Source organism: Vipera berus (assembly GCF_964194415.1).
Source record: "Vipera berus genome assembly, chromosome: 7".
In the NCBI taxonomy this organism is placed as follows: domain Eukaryota; kingdom Metazoa; phylum Chordata; class Lepidosauria; order Squamata; family Viperidae; genus Vipera; species Vipera berus.
In genome coordinates, this window is record NC_138209.1 from 10,311,731 (window position 1) to 10,335,741 (window position 24,011).

Here is a 24,011-nt window from a genome sequence, read left to right on the forward strand (position 1 = left end):
CAGTGCATTAGACTTCTTTATCATTCATTTGCAAATAAGCAAAACTGAACCCAGAACTAATTTAATAATAATGATGGTGGTGGTGGTGGTGGTGGCGGAAGGGACCTTGGAGGTCATCTAGTCCAGGCAGTCATTGCTCTTTAACAATTATGTACAGCTACTATGACTGCTTCCGGAACAGTTTAGCGAACCAAATCTCTACATCCCATTGAGGAAAAGTTACCCAGGGATTAATAGAACAACATGCTGTAAAATGGTCTCAGAAAATCACACAATGCATTAACATCTCTAGGGAATGCCCTGACAGTGAACAATCACTTCTCATTTTGTAATTTGATTTATTTCCTTCATTATTCCTTCATTCCCGGGAGTGAGGATGTGCAGCCTCCTGAGCTCCGGCTGGTGTATTTGAATGCCAGGTCGGTCGTTAATAAGGCTCCTCTCGTTCGAGACTTGGTCGAGGGTGAGCAGGCTGACCTGGCTTGCATCTCGGAGACCTGGTTGGGCCCAGAGGGCGGTGTTCCTCTGGTTGATCTTTGCCCACCAGGTTTCCGGGTGCTGCACCGGCCTCGGGCTCAGGGTAGGGGTGGGGGAGTGGCTGTTGTTGTGAGGGAGACCTTGTGTCCGCGGGAGGCCACCGTTCCCCAGACAGTCGGGTGTGAGTCTCTCTTTTTGAGATGCGGCCCTGGTGCGCAGTTGGGCTTGCTGCTGGTGTACCTTTCGCCTAGTCACGCAGCAGCAGCCCTGCCTGAGCTGCTTGATGTCCTCTCGGGGCTGGTGGTTGAGTTCCCGAAACTTATAGTTTTGGGGGACTTCAACCTACCATCGCTGGGAGGATCATCTGAGTTAGCTCGGGAGTTCATGGCTTCCATGGCGGCCATGGACCTGACGCAAGTAATTACGGGACCGACTCATGAAGGAGGCCACACCCTTGACCTTGTTTTCTTGTCTGGACGGTGGTTAGATGATCTTGGTGGGGGCTCTCCAATTATTATGCCCCTGTCATGGACCGATCATCATCTCCTGCGGCTGGTCTTCCGTTTTGCCACCCCCCGCCGTGGGTGTTTGGAACCACTCAAATGGTACCGCCCCAGACGCTTAATGGATCCCCAAAGGTTCCAGGCGGCGCTGGGGTCCCCACCTGCCTCCCTCACTCACAGCTCGGCCGAGACCCTAGTGGAGGCCTGGGAAAGGACGGCCACTGAGGCCCTTGACCGAGTTGTACCCTTGCGGCCCCTGACCCGGTGCAGATCCCGTCGGGCTCCATGGTTTTCTGCGGAGCTCCGGGAGATGAAGCGTCGGAGACGGGGCCTAGAGAGCGGTTGGAGGTCCACCCGATCTGAACCCGACCGATTGCGACTAAGAGCCTATATTAGGTCTTATCTCGCTGCAATTAGGGAGGCGAGGTCTAACCACTTCGCCACCCTTATTGCGTCCGCAGATAATCGCCCGGCCGCCCTGTTTAGGGTGACTCGCTCCCTCCTAAATCAGGAGGTGAGGGAGGATCCCTTGCAGGGACGTGCCGAGGAGTTTAACCAACATCTGTCGGACAAAATCGCTCGGATTCGGACCGGTTTGGACTCTGACTGGGCAGAGTCTGACGATCAGGACACGGGTGGTCTTGTCGATACCATCTGGGAGGAGTTTGATTCTGTAACTCCGGAGGAAGTGGACAGGATCATGGGGAGGCTGAGCGCCACCACATGTTTACTGGACCCGTGCCCTTCCTGGCTGGTTTATGCAGCCCGGGAGAGGACACGCAGCTGGTTCCAGGCAGTTATATCGGCCTCTTTGAGTGAGGGTATCTTCCCCGCCGTCTTGAAGGAGGCGGTGGTGAGGCCTCTCCTCAAGAAGCCTGTCCTGGACCCGGCTGTATTGAACAACTTTCGTCCTGTCTCCAACCTTCGCTTTCTTGCGAAGGTTGTTGAGAGTGTGGTGGCGCATCAGCTCCCTTTGGTCCTGGATGAAGCGGATTATCTAGACCCGTACCAATCGGGTTTCAGGCCCGGGTACAGCACGGAGACGGCATTGGTCGCGCTGGTGAATGATCTCTGGAGGGCTCGGGACAGGGGGCATTCCTCTGTCCTAGTCCTATTAGACCTCTCGGCGGCTTTCGATACCATCGACCATGGTATCTTGCTGCGGCGTCTCAGGGGATTGGGAGTGGGAGGCACAGTTTTACAGTGGTTCTCCTCCTATCTCTTGGGACGTTCGCAGTCGGTGTTGGCAGGGGGGCAGAGGTCGACCGCGAGGTCTCTCATTTGTGGAGTTCCTCAGGGGTCGGTCCTCTCGCCTCTCCTGTTCAACATCTACATGAAGCCGCTGGGTGAGATCATTCGTGGCTTTGGAGTTGGGTATCATCAGTACGCTGATGATACCCAACTTTTCTTTTCGACCCCAAACCACCCCAGTGATGCCCTCAACGTGATGTCCCGTTGCCTGGAGGCGGTTCGGGTCTGGATGGGGAGGAACAGACTCCAACTCAACCCCGACAAGACTGAGTGGCTTTGCATACCTTCGTCCCGGGTTTATTCGGACATTCCACCTCTAGTTATGGGGGGTGAACTATTACCCCCCGTAGATAGGGCTCGCAACTTGGGGGTCCTCCTAGATTCACGGCTCACTTTGGAAGACCATATAGGAGCCGTGACTAGGGGGGCCTTCGCACAGGTTCGCCTGGTGCGTCAGTTGCGGCCCTATCTTAGCCGGGACGATTTATGCACGGTCACTCATGCGCTCGTGTCCTCTCGTCTGGACTACTGCAACGCTCTCTACATGGGGCTGCCCTTGAGGACTACTCGGAAGCTCCAACTGGTACAGAATGCAGCCGCGAGAGTGGTGTTGGGAGCCTCCCGATACTCCCACGTTACGCCTCTGCTCCGTGAGCTGCATTGGTTGCCAGTTGTCTTCCGGGTGAGATTCAAGGTACTGGTAACGGTATTTAAAGCACTCCATGGCATGGGGCCGGAGTACCTCAGGGAACATCTGCTGCCGGCATCAAGCTCCCTGCGCCCTGTGCGTTCCCACAGAGAGGGCCTCCTCAGGGTGCCACCGATCAGAGAATGCCGATTGGTGGCCCCCAGGGGGAGATCCTTCTCTGTGGGCGCTCCGGAGCTGTGGAATCAGCTACCGGTTGAGCTCCGGATGGCGCCCGATCTTCGCTCCTTTCGTCGCGATCTCAAGACATTTCTGTTTGTACAAGCCGGCCTAGCCTGAGGGGGAGTGTTGGGGTTATTTTATTTTTCGTTTTTTAACTTTTCTGGGGGTTTTTAGTGTTGTATTTATATTGTTTTTAACTAGGGCAATTTGTTTAATCTTATTTTAATGTTTGTATTCGCTATTTTATTCTGCCCTGTGAACCGCCCTGAGTCCTCAGGGAGAAGGGCGGTATATAAATGTTATTAAATTAAATTAAATTAAATTATTTTTACAGCAGAGCTGACAATGAAGAATGGCAACGATATAAAAGGTTAGGAAAATACCACGGCAGCACAGGAATCTAGATGGAAACTTTGATCGTTCGGGTGCTCCCGATTAAAAGCTGTAAATAGGCCACAATGTTCCGTCAAAAAACAAAACTCATCAGCATGCATTAACCCATAAGCAGTTTTTACTAAGGAACAGCGGAAACAGAATAGAAAAAAAAAGAAAAGAAAAGAATTTGTATTGAGTTTGGCCAGCTCACTCAATCTGATCTCTAGGGGACCCAATTCCAGGAATTCAAATGGAGAAAAAAACTATCTGAAAATGCATAAAAACTTTAAGAGCAGTCTTGTTTTTCTTAGTTATGTGTCCCAAAGGTGCTTTTCCAAAAGGCAACTGGACTTTCTTGGGCTTTTTCTTTGAAAACGGTTAGCAACCACCACGACCTGGATGATTGAGGATCTCCATAGACTCTTAGTTGTGTGATTTATAAAGGTTTTTTTTTCCTGACACACATAAAACGCACGCACACAAACCACCATAAGAAAGGAAGAAAAAAAAAGTCAGCTTTCAAGGGAAGGCTAGATATTTTAATAGGAAAATAGCCAATTTTAATTAGCCCCATCCTCCCCCCACAATGAAATGGAGGACTCCTTCCAAGCGTATCAGGTGAGTTCTCGTCTCCTACTTAGCCATAAAAGTAACACAGGTAGTCCTCGACATACAGCCACAACTGGGATCAGAATTTCTACTGTTAACCAAGGTGTTTTTAAAATGACTTACACCTGATTTTATGACCATTTTTTTTGCCATGGCTGTTAAGCAAATCACGTTGGTTGTTAAATGGATCGGGCTTCCCCTGTTGACTTTGCTTGTCAGAAGCTGGCCGCAGATGGTGATCACATGACCGCAGGACATTGCAAATAATACAGATGCTGGTTGCCACATACCCAAATTTTGACCACATGACCCTGAAGACGCTGCAATGGTCATTAAGTGCAAGGATCCATCGTGTGTGTGTATATAATAAATATTATAATATAATAATATAATATAATATAATATAATATAATATAATATAATATAATATAATATAATATAATAATATAATATAATATAATATAATATAATATAATATAATATAATATAATATAATATAATATAATATAATAATATAATATAATATAATATAATATAATATATATATACGCGGTGGCTCAGTGGGTTAGGACGTTGAGCTTGTCGATCAGAAGGTCAGCAGTTTGGCGGGTCGAATCCCGAGTGCCGCGTAACAGAGTGAGCGCCTGTTACTCATCCCAGCTTCTGCAAACCTAGCAGTTCGAAAGCACGTAAAAATGCAAGTAGTAAAATAGGGACCACTACAATGGGAAGGTAACAGTGTTCCGTGTGCCTTTGGCGTCTAGTCATGCCGGCCACATGACCACGGAGACGTCCTCGGACAAGCGCTGGCTCTTCGGCTTTGAAACGGAGATGAGCATCGGCCCCTAGAGTCGGAAACGAGGACTTCCTGCATTTATTTGATGCCTTCATAAAACAGACCTTCAGACTTCTAGTCTCTCCTCCCTGCTTCATCCTATCTTTTATGTTTTCCTATAGAAGAAAGCTTATAATAATAGTAAGGATTTACTGCAGGCATTTCATTCTTCTTTGTTGGCTGAAGCTTTTACGATTCTTTGGCGAGTTCCAGATCAGATGCTGGATGTCTCAGAGAGACACAATCCACGTCCCATAATTCTGAGCCATCTCCCTTTCTAGGAGCGGCACTAAATTCTACTTAACCATATGAGACAGTGCTAGGCTGCATTAACAGAGGGATGGAATCAAGATCACATGAAGTACTAATACCACTTTACAATGCCTTGGTAAGGCCACACTTGGAATACTGCATCTAGATTTGGTCACCACAATGTAAAAAAGATGTTGAGACTCCAGAAAGCGTAGAGAGAAGAGCAACAAAGAGGGGACTGGAGGCTAAAACATATAAGGAACAGCTGCTGGAATTGGGTATGTCTAGTTTAATGAAGAGAAGGACAAGGGGCCCATGATAGCAGCATTCCAGTATCTCAGGGGCTGCCCCAAAGAAGAGGGAGTCAACCTATTCTCCAAAGCACCTGAAGGCAGGACAAGAAGCAACGGATGGAAACTAATCGAGGAGAGAAGCAACCTAGAACTAAGGAGAAATTTCCTGACAGTTAGAATAATTAATCAGTGGAACAACCTGCCTCCAGAAGTTGTGGGTGCTCCAACATTGGAAGTTTTTAAGAAGAGATAGGACAACCCTTTGTCTGAAATGATATTGGGTTTCCTGCCTGAACAGGGGGTTAGACTGAAACCCCTCAAAGGTCCCTTTCAACTCTATTATTGTTATTGTTATTTCATTTATTCAGAATTAGTCTCCAACAAAACACAACTTACTCTAATGGACTAAAATTTGACAACACCGACAATGGAAGAATGGATGGTGAAGATGGTGGAACGTGTAGAGATGGCTAAATTCACTTCCTTGACTGGAGAAAAATTAATACAGGTAGTCCTCAACTTACAACCATTCATTTAGTAACTGTTCAAAGTTACAATGGCACAGAAAAAGTGACTTATGTCAGTTCTCACACTTATGACCATTGTAGCATCCTTATATCAAGGGATAAAAATTCATACTTTTGGCAACTGCCATGTAGTTATGACGGTTGCCATGTCCCAGGGGTCATGTGATCACCTTCTGACAAGCAAAGCCAGTGGGCAAAGCCAGATTTCCTTAACAACTGTGTTACTAACTTAACAATGGCAGTGATTCACTTAACTGTGGCAAGAAAGGCCATAAAATGGGGCAAAATTCACTTAACAACTGTCTCACTTAGCAACAGAAATTTGGGGCTCAGTTGTGGCCTTAAGCTGAGGACTACCTGTCTACATTTATAACTGACCCCTTATTATAGACCTTTTGCACACAATGGAAAAAATGTATTTATGAGTTGTGGTTTTGATGATTAGGGAAAAAAACTAGATAATAGAAAGAATGGGCTTCCTTTTGCACTCACAGAGTAAGACATAACTTTGAAATTGTACTTATATTTGCTGCAAAGGTGAGAATCGAACTGCTGGGAGTCGGCAGAGTTAGCCTGCAATACTGCATTCTAACCACTGTATTACTCATCTGATGATATTTTACAGGAAAGCACAATGATGCATGCGTTTTGCTTCATGAGTAAACATTTATAGAAAGGAACTAACTGCACCAGGAGAGTTTTTAATGGCGTTAATTTTTCTGTACATACATTCTCTATAGTAAATAGGTCTGCCAGTAGAAATAAACATTAAAAAGAGAATTGTTGGCTTGAGGTCGGGGAGATAATAAGGAAGTCATAATTTGGAAAAACAAAATAAGCGCTCAGTTCATTAGAATAAGTTTTTCAAAATATTCTTTTATGGAAAGTTTTACAAAGGGCATAAAAACTAACGCCAACTTAAAAGTAAAAAGTAAAAGTAAAAAGATAGAATAGAAGAGGTTGGTGGGAATAGGCTGACTCTGTAAACCCGGTTAGAGAGGCTGTAAAGCACCGTGAAGTGGTATATAAGTCTAAACGCTATTACTATTGCTAAAGAGGAAATGACACAAGAGAAACTAAAGAAGACAAATACACAATTCTCTTGGAGAATTTTCCAAGTGAAGTCACTTCAAGCGCGATCTCAATGCACCCAGAGAATCACATAGAAAAAGAATGTACACCTCAAGATCTTCTTATCCCTCACTTTTCTTGAAAAGTAAAGAGAAAGTTAGGGGCAAGTGAACGTCCATTCAAACTCCAGCTACAGGGAGTCCTCGACTTATGACCACAAGTGCACCCAAAATTTCTGTGGCTAAGCGAGACATTTGATAAGTGAGTTTTGCCCCATGTTGGTTCCACAGCTGTGAAGCGAATCACTGCCCTTATTAAGTTAGTAACATGGTTGTTAAGTGAATTTGGCTTCCCCGCTGACTTTGGTTGTCAGAAGTTCGCAAAAAGGGATCACGTGACCCCAGGACACTGGAACCGTCATAAATATGAATCAGTTGCCAAGCGTCTGAATTTTGGCCACATGACCGCGGGGAGGCTGCAATGGTCGTAAATGTGAAAAACAGTCACGTCACTTTTTTCAATGTCGTTGTAACCTCGAAAAGTCACTAAATGAACTGTTGTAAATTGAGGACTATCTGTAATAGGCATAGCACCAAGACCAAATAGGATCTCTGCCTATCCTGTTAATTAGCCCATTATCATATATTCCGATAATCAGAAATGGTGATCCAAGACTGGAGATATCCATTAATTTGGACAGATATCAGAGATCTTTGGATCAAACTGTAACTCCACTCCTCCTTTCTCATCAAAGGCAAGATTGCTTTATGAACTCAACCCAGCCTGGACAAATGATGCCTGTCATGAAATTCTAGACCATAATATTGGTCCTTCCGAATAAATGTGATCATGGAGCAGGCATGTATATGAAACTAGCAGCCTTAGTCCAGTGCAAAAAACAGAATGTTCTAAATCAAGTTTTATAGCTTCGCTTTGGACTGCAGCACTGATGGCTCACAGCTGTCATTATTCCAGGTCCTACTTATAAAATATAGTTATACATTCTCAGATGAATAAAACACCTCAGATTTAAGATCATGTTGTATAGACATCTGAGGTTATCTAATGATACTTCCCAATTGCATGTCTTATATGCAGTGGTGAAATTCAAATACATGAACAACCTGTTCTCTTATTTGATGCAGACCTGGGCCTCCGAGGCCTACAACGGACTTTCGGAAGTGGCATCCACGTACTTCCAGTGGGCTGTTCTAGGCCTGGGAGGTCTCCTCCAGGCCTCCGAGGCCTAGAAGGGACTTCTGGAAGTGGCATCCATGCCCTTCCGGTGGGCTGTTCTAGGCCTGGAAGGCCTCCTCCAGGCCTCCGAGGCCTAGACTGGACTTCTGGTAGCCAGCCCATTCTCCGAATAAAGAAAGATTTAGCTACCGGTTCTGCTGAACTGGTGCGAACCAGCTGAATACCACCACTATATGGCCTAGATAGGAAAATCAGGAAATAATAGCATACACAGAAAAACAAAATAGTTATTTCTGTATATGACTTTGTAACAGACTAGGATGTGTGCTGATATAATATTTACGATGATGTTATTCACCTGGGTAATAAAATGTCTGGAAGCAAACAACCAAGCTCAGAGACTACTAAAAACACCACAGTTCAGTGCTGAGCTACAGAAACTCTCATCTTCTATTGGTCCCTCCATGTATTTATGTACCTTTCTCTTGTTGCCTCATCCATCCCATGTGGAAGTAAAGAAGGGTTATTTCTGTGATGACACACACAAAATATACATTTTATTTCCCCACACTTGTCATTAAAATGTTAGTCATGGTGGCCGCTTTATCATGCTGGCTTTAAAATGTCTACATTTGAGTTTGGGTTTATATTTCTCATTGTCTTATACTTCCTGTAAACAGCCGTGGATGACAGAACAACACTTCTAATACTCAAGCAAAAGTCAGAACTGCAACACTATGTTAATAAACAAGTCATAAAACTTAAATTTTGTTCATTTCCTTGTTTAGGGAAAATAATCCAGAGACTTTCTGACCTTTGCACAAGAGTTAATGTTGAAGAGAGCTTATTCTTAAGATGAATATAATTGCAAATTGCTAAGCACAGAGGTTGGTCAGTTCCACTACATGGAAAACATCAGAAGTGCCTCAAGATGTTTACTGGCTTTTAGTCCATTTCATATCTCGTCTGTGACCTTCCTCCAAGTCCACACCTCACTTTCTAGGAACAAAGATCAACACATATCAAACTCAGAACATTTCATCCGAAGGAAGTAAAGATATAATGAACTTTCCTTGCATTACACATTCCAGGTGTGGGGCAGAATAGCATCCATCATTCCTATTTGGGATGATGCTGGGAATTTTGTTGTCATTTGGACCAGGGGTGTCAAACTGCCGGGCTGCAGGCCAGTTGCCTCATACGGAGGCCACGTCCACCACATTGTCCTAAAACCAGCCTACGAACCCCACGGAATCCAAATCAAACTCACAGCCAACCAGAGAGAGCACAGACCCTCAACCAATCCACTCCTGACTCAGGAATTCTGGGAGTTGAAGTCCATGAGTCATAAAAGAGACGCGGTTGCCTACCCCTGCCCTAAACTCTGCTGAAGATGTTACCTAGCCTGGTAACAAAACATTAGGAAACCAGCCCATAAGCTCGGAGAAAGAACCTCCACCCATAACTCAGCTGTATAGAAATATACATGAACATGCTTAATACTGAGAGTGGATTTTAGGAGGAGCCCTTCTATTCTACCATCTCTTATTATATTTGAAAGCACAGGATCAACAGTAGAGTCCTTCATGTTTTGGGGGTTCTACAATCTTCCATGATTAGAAATGCACACCTAACATTAGAACCATCATTAAAAAGCACAACAAGGAACGTTCTTCTTGCTTCAACTCAGAAAGTTCAGACTGCTCCAGGAGCTGTTGATACAGTTTTATTGAGTCTGTCAAATGTACATCTACAACTTGTCTGGTTTGATACGACAACCAAACAGGACCCCTCATATCTTGGACATAAATTTTCAACTCCTCCCCTCGGGATGCCACTACAAGGTATTGCATGCCAAAACAACTAGACACAGCGACAATTTTTTCCCTTGTGCCATCACTCTGCTGAACACCTAATCCTTACAGTACTGACTAATGTTTCTGTACATTTACCCATGTTGTGTAGTATTATTGTTGTTGTTATTGTTATCCTTCTTATCTTCTTTACTACCTCCTTATTGATATTATTATGATTATTATTACTCTGTTGCTTTGCATATATACTGAGAACTTCTGCATTTGAGACAAATTCCTTGTGGGTCTAATTACATTTGGCCAAATAAAGTATTCTATTCTATTCTATTCTATTCTGTTCTGTTCTATTCTATTCTATTCTATTCTATTCTATTCTATTCTATTCTATTCTATTCTATTCTATTCTATTCTATTCTATTCTATTCTATTCTATTCTACTCTACTCTACTCTACTCTACTCTATTCTTCTATTACATTCCACTCCATTCTATTCCATATAGGAGACACTGTAACATTAGTGTTCTGTACCAGCCTACTACCGGCCCTGCAGATAAGGCAGGGACAACCCCTTTACAAGAAGGCAAGAGGCTGGAACTAAGCCTGCCAAATTTATGGACACAAAAGCAAACAGAGTAAAACAAGACACGAACCATGAAACAGGAGCTATTCAAACGGTTGCCTTCAGCAAACCAGCCCTCCCACACATTCCCCTTTTAAACAGTTCAGGGCGTGGTTTCTCTCTGCCTCCTTCTGAGGTGCCCCATTGCCTTCCTCTGTTTACTCCTGCTTGACTGCCTCCTGCGTCGGGCGTCCTTGAACAGGGCCAGCTGTGGGTCATCTTCATCCACGCTGTCAGGCTCACACAGCTGGGTCTGCGTCGTAACCAGATGGGAGGGGCCTGGCTGAGGGCTGTGTGGACCCTCAATACTATCCTCAGCAAGCTCTCCAACACCCCCCTACTCCTCCTCTGAATCGTCTGACCCAACTGCTGAACCCACAGGCTGACCCTGAATCACAACAATTAGGACAGCTAAGAACAACTAATCTCCTCCCATCGGTTAGGGATGAGTGTGATGAGACAAGACAAGACGAGATGAAGGCAGTGCCATTGGGACATGACGGGAAAAAAGAGGCTGCCAAGAGATATTGGTTCTGTGATTGGGAGGTTGTGAGAAAAGGCCCTCATGGTCGCAATAGCCAGTAGTGGACCATCCCGACCTACTAAAAGTCTCAAACTCAATATTTAGGAGTGAATGAAGCTGTTTGTTATCTATTATAATCACTGGTTCTACAGGCATAGTGTTTGTAGAGATTCCTCCTCCTAAATCTCCGATGGTGGAGAAACCAGAAATAGTCGGGTTAAGAGACAGGTACGATGAAGCATGTTTTTATACTGAACAGACTCTCCAACGCCTAAAGAGTTGGCTGCTTTTTTAATTGAATTGTCAGAGGGGCCCATAATTAGAAGACTGAAGAAACACCACCATAAATATCTCACCCCGATGGTGGTATTTTTCGCATTTAATGCTGTCGCATTCAAACAAAGGGTAACTCCCTTTAAAAAAAATATTGTTATGCTTTGCACTCTTGATAGACCTCCCCCCCCCCGCCCCAGGACGTAAGACGAGGAGATCCCTGGCCTTTCTGAAGCCTGCTTCCCTTTTCTCTGTGGTCTATATTTCCTTCTCATGGAGTCCAAATTCCTTACAGGTTTTTATTTATATAATCTCTCAAAAGTTCCTTTCTCTTTGGGAGCTGAATATACCACACACTGACCCATAAGAGTTATCACCTGTTTCCATAACAACACAGAAAAATTATCATTATGTGTCACAGAAGGCAACTAATATTTCGGTTTCTTACCCACGTAGCTCCTAAAAAACTGGAAATGGATTATCACCTAGCTCTGACTTGCTCCTGACCAACTAATTTCCCCTAAACCAGAGGTGGGAAAGTAAACAAGGGCCAAACCTAATGGGGCAGGGGATGACACAACCAACACCCTCATTAACAATTAAAAGCTACACACAGCCAGAAACTATATAAATACAACATGCAGATCAATAAAGCAGAGGAGTTCCTCTGGATTTTACTCCGCTAGTTGTGGCAGATTACAGGGGGTGCTGCTCACCTCTGTTTCAAGGCCAATGAGCCAGCACTGTTTGGAAACATGCCCACAGTCATGTGACCAGCATGATGTCACAGAATGCCGTTACATTCCTACCAAAGTGGTACCTATTTATCTACTCACATTTGCATGCTTTCGAACTGCTAGGCTGCCAAGAGTCAGGGCGAGGACGGGAGCTCACCCCATCCCACGGAGCTGGGGTCTCGAACCTGGTCTGCTGGCTTCTCAGCCGGCAAGTTCAGTGTCTTAACCACTGAGCTACCGTGCCGTTCACCTAGAACAGTCCAGTGGATATATTTTGGAAGAGAGAAATTTCCTGACGATGGGTTCCCGCACAAGCCTGAAAACTTTGAAAAAGAAAGCTTTGATCCCAGTGACCGACTCAGACTGGATCCTGCAACACTGTGGATGACACAGTGTTCACATATACTATAGAGGACTTCTTGTCTGAACTATGTTCAAAGCTTAAAATTCAACATTCATATACTTCTTGCCTTAAAATGACAGGAAATATCTCCAATGTTCAGTCACCAGGGAGAATTGGCGTAGGGGCATGAAACAGGCCAGGATTTGCTGGTTGCCCAACCTGACTTAAAAGTCTAATAAAGTGATTGCCAGTTCCAGTGTGAAATTCTGGCAGGGTATCATCTCTCAGAACTAAAACTTCCAGGAGCAGATTAAATATTTATTCACTCCAGAAGTATGATTTAAAAAACAAAAAAAAGCGTGTCCGCCTGCCCGTTTGATAGGTGATTTCTTATAGATTTGTTGTGCAGAATAGGGCTTTACAAGTTAAAGAAACAATGATAATTTGGGCAAAAAATGTTGGTCACACTATAGAACTTGAAGAATGGGAAAAGTGATGGGATAGAAATATTAACCTAAAGCTGTATCATGTAAAGATAATTTGTATAAAATGTTTTATAGATGGCCCATGACACCAGTGAGACTAGCGAAAATCTTTAAAAATACTTCAAATGTTTGTTGGAAATGCAGCCAAAGACCAGGTACCTATTATCATCTCTGGTGGACATGTTCTAAAGCTAAATGTTTTACTTATGGTTGGAGAAGATGGTTAAAAAACAAATAAAATTTAAACCTGAATTGTTTTTGTTAGGAATGATAGATCCCAATTATGATAAATAGACTGGGTATTTAATACTACATGTATTAACAGCAGCAAGAATTATGTATGCCCAACTGAAGAAATGTCTATCAAGAAAATACTAGATTTTGCAGAAACGGATAGATTAACTTTAGAGATTAAAGAAAAAGAGCATTTAGTTTATTACAGAACTTGGAATAAATTTTATCAATGGCTAGAGAGAAAGGAACATGATACTTATTTTTTTTACCTTATTTTACTAAGAAAAATATTATAGATTGAAAATTTAACATTGTTTACTATAATTTGCTATGTCTATTATTGTTATCAATCATGATTATTACAACTTTTATTGATGTATATCAACCCAGACAATATGCTATTTGCTAAATATTGAATGTAATTGGGGGAAACCCCAACCCCTCCCTCAACTTTCCCTCTAGCTCAACCCCATACCCCATCCCCGCATTTTCCTCCCCACCCTTATAAAAACCAATAACATTTACATTAAAAAAGGGCTTTACTTAGAGCCAGGGTCTTGATTTCAATATGAGTTTTTCTGATGGGTAGCCTGCAAGATGTTTAAAAGGAGATGTAGCAACCAGGGCTACACAGTTAGCCATGATGCATGATCCCAGCCGAGTGGCCACCATTTTGACTTTTTTTGATGCTGTCCTGAAGATATTCTGACCTAAGCAATCCTAGGGGCAGATGAGGCCCCTTGAAGCAACAAAGCTTCTAGAATACAGATAGTTCTTGACTTACAAACATTTGTTTAGTTACATACAAAGTTACAACAGCACTTTAAAAAAGGTAACTTACAACTGTTTTTTTTACACTTATGACCGTTGCAGCATCCTCATGGTCACGTGATCAAAATTCAGATGCTTGGTAACTGACTCATATTTATGACGCTGGCCGTGTCCCAGGGTCATGTGATCACCTTTTGCGACCGACCTTCTGACAAACAAAATTGATGGGGAAGCCAGATTCACTTCACAAACGTGTTACTAACTTAACAACTGTGCCGACTCCCTTAACATCGGTGGCAAGAAAGGTCGTAAAATGGGGGCAAAACTCACTTAACAACTGTCTCACTTAACAACAGAAATTTTGGCCTCAATTGTAAGTTGAGGATTAGCCGCAATGTTTTTCAACCTCAGGAACTTTTAAAGTGCATCATGGATTTCAACTCCCAGATTTCTGGTAGGAGAATTCTGGAAATTGAAGTCCACATATCTTAAAGTTGCCAAGGCTGAACACACTGTGCTGGAAGAACAGGAGATGTGATGAAAAAAGAAGAGCAATAAGAACACAACCAACCGGGTGCTGTGGTACATGACAGGGCAACATCTTAAACCAGTTCATGTGATTTTAATTATGGTACATTTCCTCTAACCTCTATTTATATTTGTGCATAAATGAAAAATGTAAAGAAGAGGAAGAAGAAGAAGAAAAATCACTTTGTAGAAGCTGCATAGCTTTGCTGTTTGAAATCGGTTTTTTACTTGGAAATGGCTTTGGTTGAACAACATTTCTAAGCCTGGAATAATATTTGTTTTTTTTTCCTTCTGCTCTCTTGCAGGCATCAGCTATAAAAACAAGCCTATTGTGTACATGCACCATAATTATCCTAAGTTGCAAAGATACAGATCCATTCCATTGGCAAAGAGAGAGAGGGGGAGGGAGGGAGGGAGATGGAAAGGGAGGGAGAGAGAGAAAGATAGAAAGAGGGAGAGGGAGGGAGGGATGGAGGGAGAGAGAGAAAGAGAGGGAGAGGGAGGGAGAAAAAGAGAGAGAGAGGGAGAGAGGGAGGGGAGAGGGAGGAAGGGACACAGGGAGGGAGGCAGGGAGGGGGAGGGAGAGGGAGAGGGAGGGAGAGAGAGAAAGAGAGGGATGGAGGGAGAGAGAAAGAGAGAGAGGGTAGAGGAAGGAAGGGAGGCAGGGAGGGAGGCAGGGAGGGAGAGGGAGGGAGGGAGAGAGAGAAAAGGAGAGAGGGAGGGAGGGAGAGAAAGAGAGAGAGAGAGGGAGGGAGGCAGGGAGGAAGAGGGAGAGGGAGGAAGGGAGAGAAAGAGAGAGGGAGGGAGAAGAAGAGGGAGAGAGAGAGGGAGAGAAAGAGAGAGGGGGAGGGGGAAGAAGGGACACAGGGAGGGAGGGAGGCAGGGAGGGAGAGGGAGAGGGAGGGAGGGAGAGAGAGAAAGAAGGAGGGAGGAAGAGAGGCAGAGAAAGAGAGAGAGAAAGAGAGAGAGGGGGAGGGAGGGAGGGAGAGGAAGAGAGAGAGAGGGAGAGAGAAAGAAAGAGAGAGGGGAGAGGGAGGGAGGGAGGGAGAGGGAGGGAGGGAGAGAGAGAAAGAGAGAGAAGAAGAGAGGCAGGGAGAGGGAGAGAGAGAGAGGGAGGGAGAGAGAGATCTTTACAGGGACCGTAATGAAAACACAAAGTATAAGGGACACATTTAGAATCACTCCAGTGGACTTTAAGCAAAAGCAGCCCATGGTTTCTTCATCTGGAAGAGCCTTTTATAAGTAGTGAGTTTTACATTTAAGCGCTGGCATTAGCTTTTGTGCACCAGTCTGAACAATCAGCTCTTCTCCCTGCTTTCCTCTTTTCATCCATGCTGGCTCAGGAATTCTGGGAGTTGAAGTCCACGAGTCATAAAAGAGCCAAGGTTGCCTACCCCTGCTCTATGAGGTTAGTTGTTTTCTTGCATACATTTCATTAGCCTAACTAGGTAACATCATCAGCAAGAAAACCACCAATCTCAGAGAGCACCAAGGACTCCTCAGAACTTTAGAACTTTAAATATGCAACCTACATTTCAACGCTGGGCTCAGTACTTAAATTTTAGCCATCATGTAGAAACTACTTGAGAAATAAAAAAATAAACACCATTCCACCTAATACTACAAGACATAGCTGATATTCTATACTGGGTTTTTCAACACCTGTTGAGAAGTTTTTGCCCATCATCCTTAGCCCTAATGGACAGATGACTTTCCCGAAACACATTACACCGTGGCTTGATACGTGCAAACCAGGTTTCAGCGACCACGGCACACATTAAAAATGAAATTTAGTTGCTTCCTCTCAAAGTGTACACATACATAACAAACATTTAAAACGTACTATATACAACATATGTATATAGGCCTACACCAGGGGTAGCAACCTTGGCTCTTTTATGACTCATGGACTTCAACTCCCAGAATTCCTCAGCCGGCATGGCTCAGCTTGGAAACCTCTCCCTTTCCCCTCAGCGTGGCTGGCTGAGGAATTCTGGGAGTTGAAGTCCACGAGTCATAAAGCAGCCTAGGCCTAGGCCAGGGGTAGGCAACCTTGGCTCTTTTATGACTCGTAGACTTCAACTCCCAGAATTCCTCAGCCAGCCATGCTGAAGGGAGAGTTTCCAAGCTGAGCCATGCTGGCTCAGGAATTCTGGGAGTTAAAGTCCACGAGTCATAAAGAGCCAAGGTTGCCTACCCCCTGCCCTAGGATAAGAGTAGAAAAGCTGGCCTTGAAAGGCAGCGTCAAGATAGACTTTAAAAAAAAATAAAGAGCATGTTTGATTTTTCACATTATGACAGCAGCTGGCTAGAGTCATCCCGAGTAATCATTCTGGTCAATGCACAGCGTGATGTGCTAAGCGCACCGGTTCTCCCATACTATGTGACTGGGGCAAGAAACACGCGCTCACCTTGAGGCTTTTCGGACTCTGGCTTTTTCGAAAGAAAACCGAGGCTGCTCACTTAGGTCATATGTTCGGGTGGTCGGCTCTGCGGATACCCCTTCCTTGGCTCCCCTCCTCCTATTGCTGCCTGCCACTTGGCTGGCCCTGGGTATCTCTGCAAGGCTGGGGAAGAGGAAAGGATTGGTCCCTTGCGTGACCACGACATCTTGTAGCTTGTTCAGCTGGATGCATTTGCACTTGAGCTCCTCGGTCAGGTCTCCGATGGTCTTCGTCTGCTTGGCGAGTTGCTCCTGAAGCTCTAAGATGTGATAGTTCCTTTCATGTAATTCTTCCTCCTGCCTCTTCAGTTCCTTCTCAAGCTCCCAGATCTTGCTTCTCAGAATATCTGCAGCTCCTGTTATTGTACTGATGCTCAAGCCCGGGTCTTTCAGGATCTTGCCGCAGCTGGAACAACCAAAAGGACAGGTTCCGACATGGCTATCTGACCTCTTCAGGTACCTGGGTTTCACCGAACCATTTCCCATTGGGGCTGGTGACCTAGCCAAAGAAAACAGATTAAACCTTGTGGCAAAATTGTAGGAAAGGGTGGGGAGTGTCATGGGAACAATCAGAGCCTAGACTGGATAGCTGTTGATCCGGGATAATATAAGGTCTTCTCAAGGTCCCGTCCAGCTCCTGCGATTCTGTGAAAGAATTTTTCTAAACCATCTATTTCTTTCTTTCTTTCTTTCTTTCTTTCTTTCTTTCTTTCTTTCTTTCTTTCTTTCTTTCTTTTTCTTTCTTTCTTTCTTTCTTTCTCTTTCTTTTTTTTCTTTCTCTTTCTTTCTTTCTACCTACCTACCTACCTCTCTCTCTCTCTCTCTCTCTCTCTCTCTCTATCTATCTATCTATCTATCTACTATATCTATCTCTCTATTATCTTTCTGTCTGTCTGTCTATCTATCTATCTATCATCTATCATCTATCTATCTATCTATCTATCTATCTATCTATCTATCTATCTATCTATCTATCTATCTTATCATCTATTTATCTAACTATATTTCCTTTTAAGAACTCAGTATTATAGAAAGTAATAATTATAAGTAACTTTTCCTCAGTATGACTTGTTAGTAAAATAAATAAATGTAATGCAAAGAAGCTTGTTTGGCAGAGAGAAAAAAACCCCAATAAATATTACCAAGTGAATAGCAAGGAAATAAAAAAATTCCCTACAATGAGAAAAGCTCCTGTTCCTGTGAATCAGCCAGTATATACTATATCTATGTGTAGGCTAATTCATTTTATTTGTATCCCACCTTTATTATTTTTACAGATACCTCAAGGTGGCAAACTTATCCAACACGCCTTATTCCTCCACTTTCCCCCAGAACAACAACCCTGTGAGGTGGGTTGGGTTGAGAGAGAGCGGCTGGCCCAAAGTCACCCAGCCGACTTTCATGCCTAAAGCGGAACTAGAACTCGCAATCTCCTGGTGATTGGCCCCAAATCACCTAGCAGGCTTTCATGACTAAGGCAGGTCTTGAACTCCTGGTTTCTTGTTTTCTAGCCTGATGCCTTAACTAAACAGCAGAACGCTTTTTTGCCAACCACATCAAACCAAAAGCCTATGTCTTTTGCTGAAAATTTTAATTACAGCTTTTTCATACTCAGACTTAGATTCTGAACTCCGATGATTGGCAGAAAAATCAAATCAAACTTTAGAAATCTAGGACTGGAGAGGTGAGCTGAAGAGAGAAACCATTTCCTTAATCCTTGTAAAGGAACTGACAAATTTTAAGGAGAAAATGTACAAAAATTTCCACATCATACAGGTTCGTTTTAAAAAAAACAACAACAAAAAACCTGGGAAATCTCTGCAATCAACAGAGCACTTTGCAAACCTAAATTGCGGAGTTATCAAACCAACAGAGAGACAGAGACTGTCAAATCTGCAAATGCCAAAGTAATCAAACAGCCAGGTGTGTGTTCCCATCCAAACCACCCCCCTTCCTGTAATTCCTACTGATTTTGCCACCAAAGGATTTTCTTCATGCTGCTTCCATCTCATTTATTGTTCAGTGCTTTCACAGGCTCAACACATCTTGGCATAATGCAAGTTTAAAAGACTTTTTTTGACAGGGTATTTTTAGTGAGTGTGTGGAAAAAAATGGAACAATTCATAGATCCTGACCACAGCATGGAGAAATCCTCAGATGTTGTGTGAATTGTTTTTTTTTCACAAGGCCAACATTTAGAGTGACCTGCTAACTTCAGAGAAGCCAAACCACCTGGATTCGGAAAAATGGATATTCTCTTGGACAAAATGTCACAGCTATAAATGCATATAACCAAATAAACGAATTATTTTTTCTCTGTGGGTTGTCTTGGCTGTGTTTCCCAAGTCAAAAGATCTCCCACATGGATACAGATAAATGATCATTTCCTGCCAGAAGGAAGCCCAAATCTAAGACCAAATTGAACCTTGAAAATTACATCTGGCTGAGTTAATTGATATCTTTTATAAGGGACTTAGCCCTGATGACTATTTTTGTACCTTTCCATTATAACATCGAGCAAATAAAAATCTCTCTTTTAATTCAAACTGAATGGAATTCTCTCGTTCATAAGTAGTCCTCGGCTTACAACAGTTCATTCAGTGACCGCTCAAAGTTACAATGGCACTGAAAAAAGTGACTTATGACCATTTTTCACACATACGACTGTTGCAGCATTCCGATGGTCACATGATCAGACACTTGGCAACTGACTCATCTTTATGACGGTTGCAGTGTCCCGGGATCATATGATCGTCTTTGTGACCTTCTAACAAGCAAAGACAATGGGGAAGCCGGATTCATTTAACAGCCGTGTTACTAATTTAACAATTGCAGCCATTCACTTAACGAATGTGACAAGGAAGGTCGTAAAATGGGGCAAAACTCACTTGACAATTGTCTCACTTAGCAACAGAATGTTTGGCTCAATTGTGGTCGTGAATCGAGGACCACCTGTAATGCAGTTCTCTCCCTGGCTTTGGACCTTGATTGATCAAAATTAACTGAGTGAACCTCTAGAGCAGAGAGGGAATTTGGATCAGGATCTCCCATCTCTTGGTCCAACAGATCCACCACATGTCCCACGTAATACTATAAATTAGTATTTCTCAACCTCGACACCTTCAAGATGTATGGACTTCAATTCCAGAATTCTCCAGCCAGTCTGAAAGTTGACATCTACACATCTTAAGGATGCCAAAGTAGATTAACACAGATCTACAATATCTAAAGTTTTTCTGTTTTTGGTAGAAATGCAGCTTTTAGTGAAGCAAAAAAGGAAACAGTTCCTCATCCCCAGCTCACGTGCTCTAAAATGTTGGGGGGGGAACCAGAACCCCTTATGACTTGAACTTTTCCAGAAGGATCCATTGCATCTGACGTGAACATTCATACACAAACTGTTGCTAATGTTTCCTCAACCTACTACATTTCAGTTTTACTGGATGGTAGTGATACATGATGACCGGGCGAGCTGAATCACCCCATACTGGAGAAATTGGACTTGTAGTGATCACCAAAACTTTGGCTTGCACAGAGAAATAAAAACCTTCCATCTATCTCTTTTGCTACGGTGCTAGTTAATTAAGCAACAGAGGAACCCAAATATGAGATGAAGTCACAACAGAATTTCATCTTGTTTCTTCTTCTACCCACAAGAATCAATAAAGACACTGGTGACCCAACTCAAATCAACCCCCCCTTCTCCACTGTTACATCTTGAGAGTGGTTTGGCTTATCATCCTTGCACCCACCGATGGAGTGAGACAGTCAAACAGAATGAATACTCCTATTACATAAACTTGATTTATCTCCGTACTCTAAGCCTAAGGCATGGAGAAAAGGGAGAAAAACTACCCGGCATAGATTTACATCTCTTTGATGGGAATTATTCTGATCATAGTCTCTTCCTTGACATTCTTGTCCAATCATCTCCTCCAAAAAAGGTATAAGGAATCTATTGCAGTTTTGAAGGGGGAAAGCCTGAGATGCAATCCCGTTATGGAAAGAAGAGACCGCAATTCAGTGTACACAAAAACCTCCTCTTACACGGACAAAATGAAGCATCTTTGCTCATGGTCTCCTGCCGGAGTCAAGTGCGGAGAGACACGGGACTTCTGTGGTTCTCTGAACCTCGCTGCATTTCGAGCGGCAACATGGGCTACCCAAAGCCCACCAACCTTGAAGTGAAAGCCTACTTCTAGCCACGGGGGGTCCTGAAGCAAGGCGTAGGTGCCCTTCCAACATAGGGCTGCCGGCACTTGGCAAGCAAGCGTCTCTCACCCAGAACCTCTGCCTTAACCCAAACTGGAGCTATAACATGGGGAAGGCGGGTGCACTAAAACATTAGCCTGGTGGATTGTTCTTACAATCGTTAACAGTCAGGTCAACTACTAACGAATTGTTCTCCAGGGGTCAATCCTTCCGGACCCCCCCCCCTCCCCTCCCCCTCCAGTCCTCGCTATCTATCCGGTTCCATTCCCACGACATCCCGCTGCACGTTAACCACGGCGCGCTCCTCCGGGCTGGATGGAGGCAGCGATCCCCAAGTGAGCGTGACCGGGAGAGTGCCGTCCCCGAAAACGGAGACAAGCTGTCCCGTGTAAAGGAAGGGGGCCGCAGCACGTGCCCCCCCCCTCGCCCCCGCCGACCGGCTCGCCTGCATCCCCCCACCCTCACCCCCTCTCCAGCCCAAGCAGGGGATGCACACAGCACCGCGGCGCCTCCGTCCTACACGTGAACTGCCGACCGGGTGGCGGGCGCCCCCCCCCCGACAGTCCCCTTCTTCCAGCGCAGGCGCCTGCGTCGCCCTCGCCTCTCCTTCCCGCAGCTTCGCCGCCTTCGCCGTACTCACCTGCCCCGCTCGGGCGGTCGGGCAGCCCTACCCGCGCCCCGGCCGCTTCCTTCGCCCTCCGCCAAGAGCGGAGCCGGCCGGTCCCTGGCGCGGAGCAGCAGCAGCAGCAGCAGCAGCAGCAGCGCCGGGCGAGCGGGCGAGCGAAAAGCAGCCAGGCGGGCAGGCAGTGCGCAGAAGGCGGGCAGCGCGTCTCGTGGGCACCGCCGCCGCCGCCGCCCCGACTGCTCAGAAGAGCCGAGGAGGACCGTCAGGCACGCAGGCGGCGGCGGGGGGGGGGCTGCCTGCCTGGCGGCGAGGGGGGGGCGGAGGAGGAGGGGCGAGGGGAGCGAGGGACCGGCCCGCCCGGGCTAGGAGGGGAAGCAGCGGCGCCGGCTCGGGCCCGCGCGCCTCGGACCGGCTTGTTTACGGCTGGAATGCGCGCGGCACCCACGGCGCCAGGAATCGGCAGGGCCGGCTCAGTGGGGTTCACACGTGCTTTGCTGAGTGGGATGGCTTGCTTGGTGTGAATGCGGTAGTCTAAATAGGAGGGGCGTTCTTTCTTTCTTTCTTTCTTTCTTTCTTTCTTTCTTTCTTTCTTTCTTTCTTTCTTTCTTTCTTCCTTCCTTCCTTCCTTCCTTCCTTCCTTCCTTTCTTTCTTTCTTTCTTTCTTTCTTTCTTTCTTTCTTTCTTTCTTTCTTTCTTTCTTTCTTTCTTCTCTTTCTTCCTTCCTTCCTTCCTTCCTTCCTTCCTTTCTTTCTTCCTTTCTTTCTTTCTTTCTTTCTTTCTTTCTTTCTTTCTTTCTTTCTTTCTTTCTTCTCTTTCTTTTCTTTCCTTCCTTCCCTTTCTTTTCCTTCCTTCCTTCTTTCTTTTCCTTCCTTCCTTCCCTTTCTTTTCCTTCCTTCCTTCCTTCTCTTTCTTTTCTTTATTTATTTCCTTCCTTCCCTTTCTTTTCCTTCCTTTCTTCTTTCTTTTCCTTCCTTCCTTCTCTTTCTTTTCTTTATTTATTTCCTTCCTTCCCTTTCTTTTCCTTCCTTTCTTCTCTTTCTTTTCCTTCCTTCCCTTTCTTTTCCTTCCTTCCTTCCTTCCTTCCTTCCTTTTTCTCTTCCTTCCTTCTCTTTTCTTTCTTTATTTCCTTCCTTCCCTTTCTTTTCCTTCCTTCCTTCCTTCCTTCCTTCCTTCCTTCCTTCCTTCCTTCCTTCCTTCCTTCTTTCCTTCCTTCCTTCCTTCCTTCCTTCATAGTTATAACTAGAAGCCAGCACAGGTTTGTTAAAAACAGATGCCAAACCAATCTTATTTCATTCTTTGACAAAGTGACTAAATTAGTAGACCGGCGAAATGCTGTGGACACAATATATTTAAACTTCAGCAAAGCATTTGACAACATGAGCCAGCAGTGTGCAGCAGCAGCAGCAGCAGCCAAAAAAGCTAATACAATCCTGGGTTGTATGAACAGAGGCATAGAATCAAAATCCCGTGAAGTATTAGTACTGCTTGATAAATCCTTAGTAAGACCGCACATGGAATACTGCATCCAGTTTTGGTCACAACATTATATAAAAAAAATGTCGAGACTTTAGAAAAAGTTCAGAGAAGAGCAACTAAGATGATTAAGGAGACAGAAACATATGAAGAACGGTTGCAGGAACTGGGAATGGCCAGTCTAGAGAAAAGAGGACTAGGGGTGACATGATAGCAGTATTCCAGTACTTGAGGGGCTGGCACAAAAAAAAGAGTGTGTCAACTTATTTTCCAAAGCACCAGAAGGCAAGACAAGAAACAATAAACTAAGCAAGGAGAGAAGCAACCTGGAATTAAGGAGAAACTTCCTAACAGGGAGGACAATTAACCAGTGGAACAGCTTGCCACCAGAAGTTGTGGACGCTGGAGGTTTTTAAGAAGAGACTGGACAGCCATCTGTGTGAAATGGTATAGGTTCTCCTGCTTGAACAGGGGGTGGGACTAGAAGCCTTCCAAGCTCTATTCTGATTGATTCTCTTTCTTTTCCTTCCTTCCTCCTTCCCTCCCCTCCTCTTTCTCATTCTCTTTCTTCTTTTTCCTCTCCTTCCTTCCTTCTTTCCTTCCATTCCTTCTTTCTCTTCCTTCCCCTTTTCCTTCTTTCTTTTCCTTCCTTCCTTTCCTTTCCTTCCTCCCT

The 24,011-nt window shown here is 44.6% G+C and overlaps 1 protein-coding gene across 1 annotated transcript in view; it reads right to left on the reverse strand.

Annotated features, from left to right (window-relative positions):
• The window catches only part of PRKG2 (protein kinase cGMP-dependent 2), a gene marked incomplete at its 5' end in the record, with an annotated part of 76,471 nt that extends 58,957 nt beyond the window's left edge, over positions 1–17,514 (reverse strand). The window contains one exon of the mRNA XM_081333230.1: positions 16,997–17,514. Within this exon, the coding sequence (XP_081189356.1) occupies positions 16,997–17,514 (518 nt within the window). The remainder of the gene's footprint in view (positions 1–16,996) is intronic.
• Between the last annotated feature and the right edge of the window lie 6,497 nt (positions 17,515–24,011).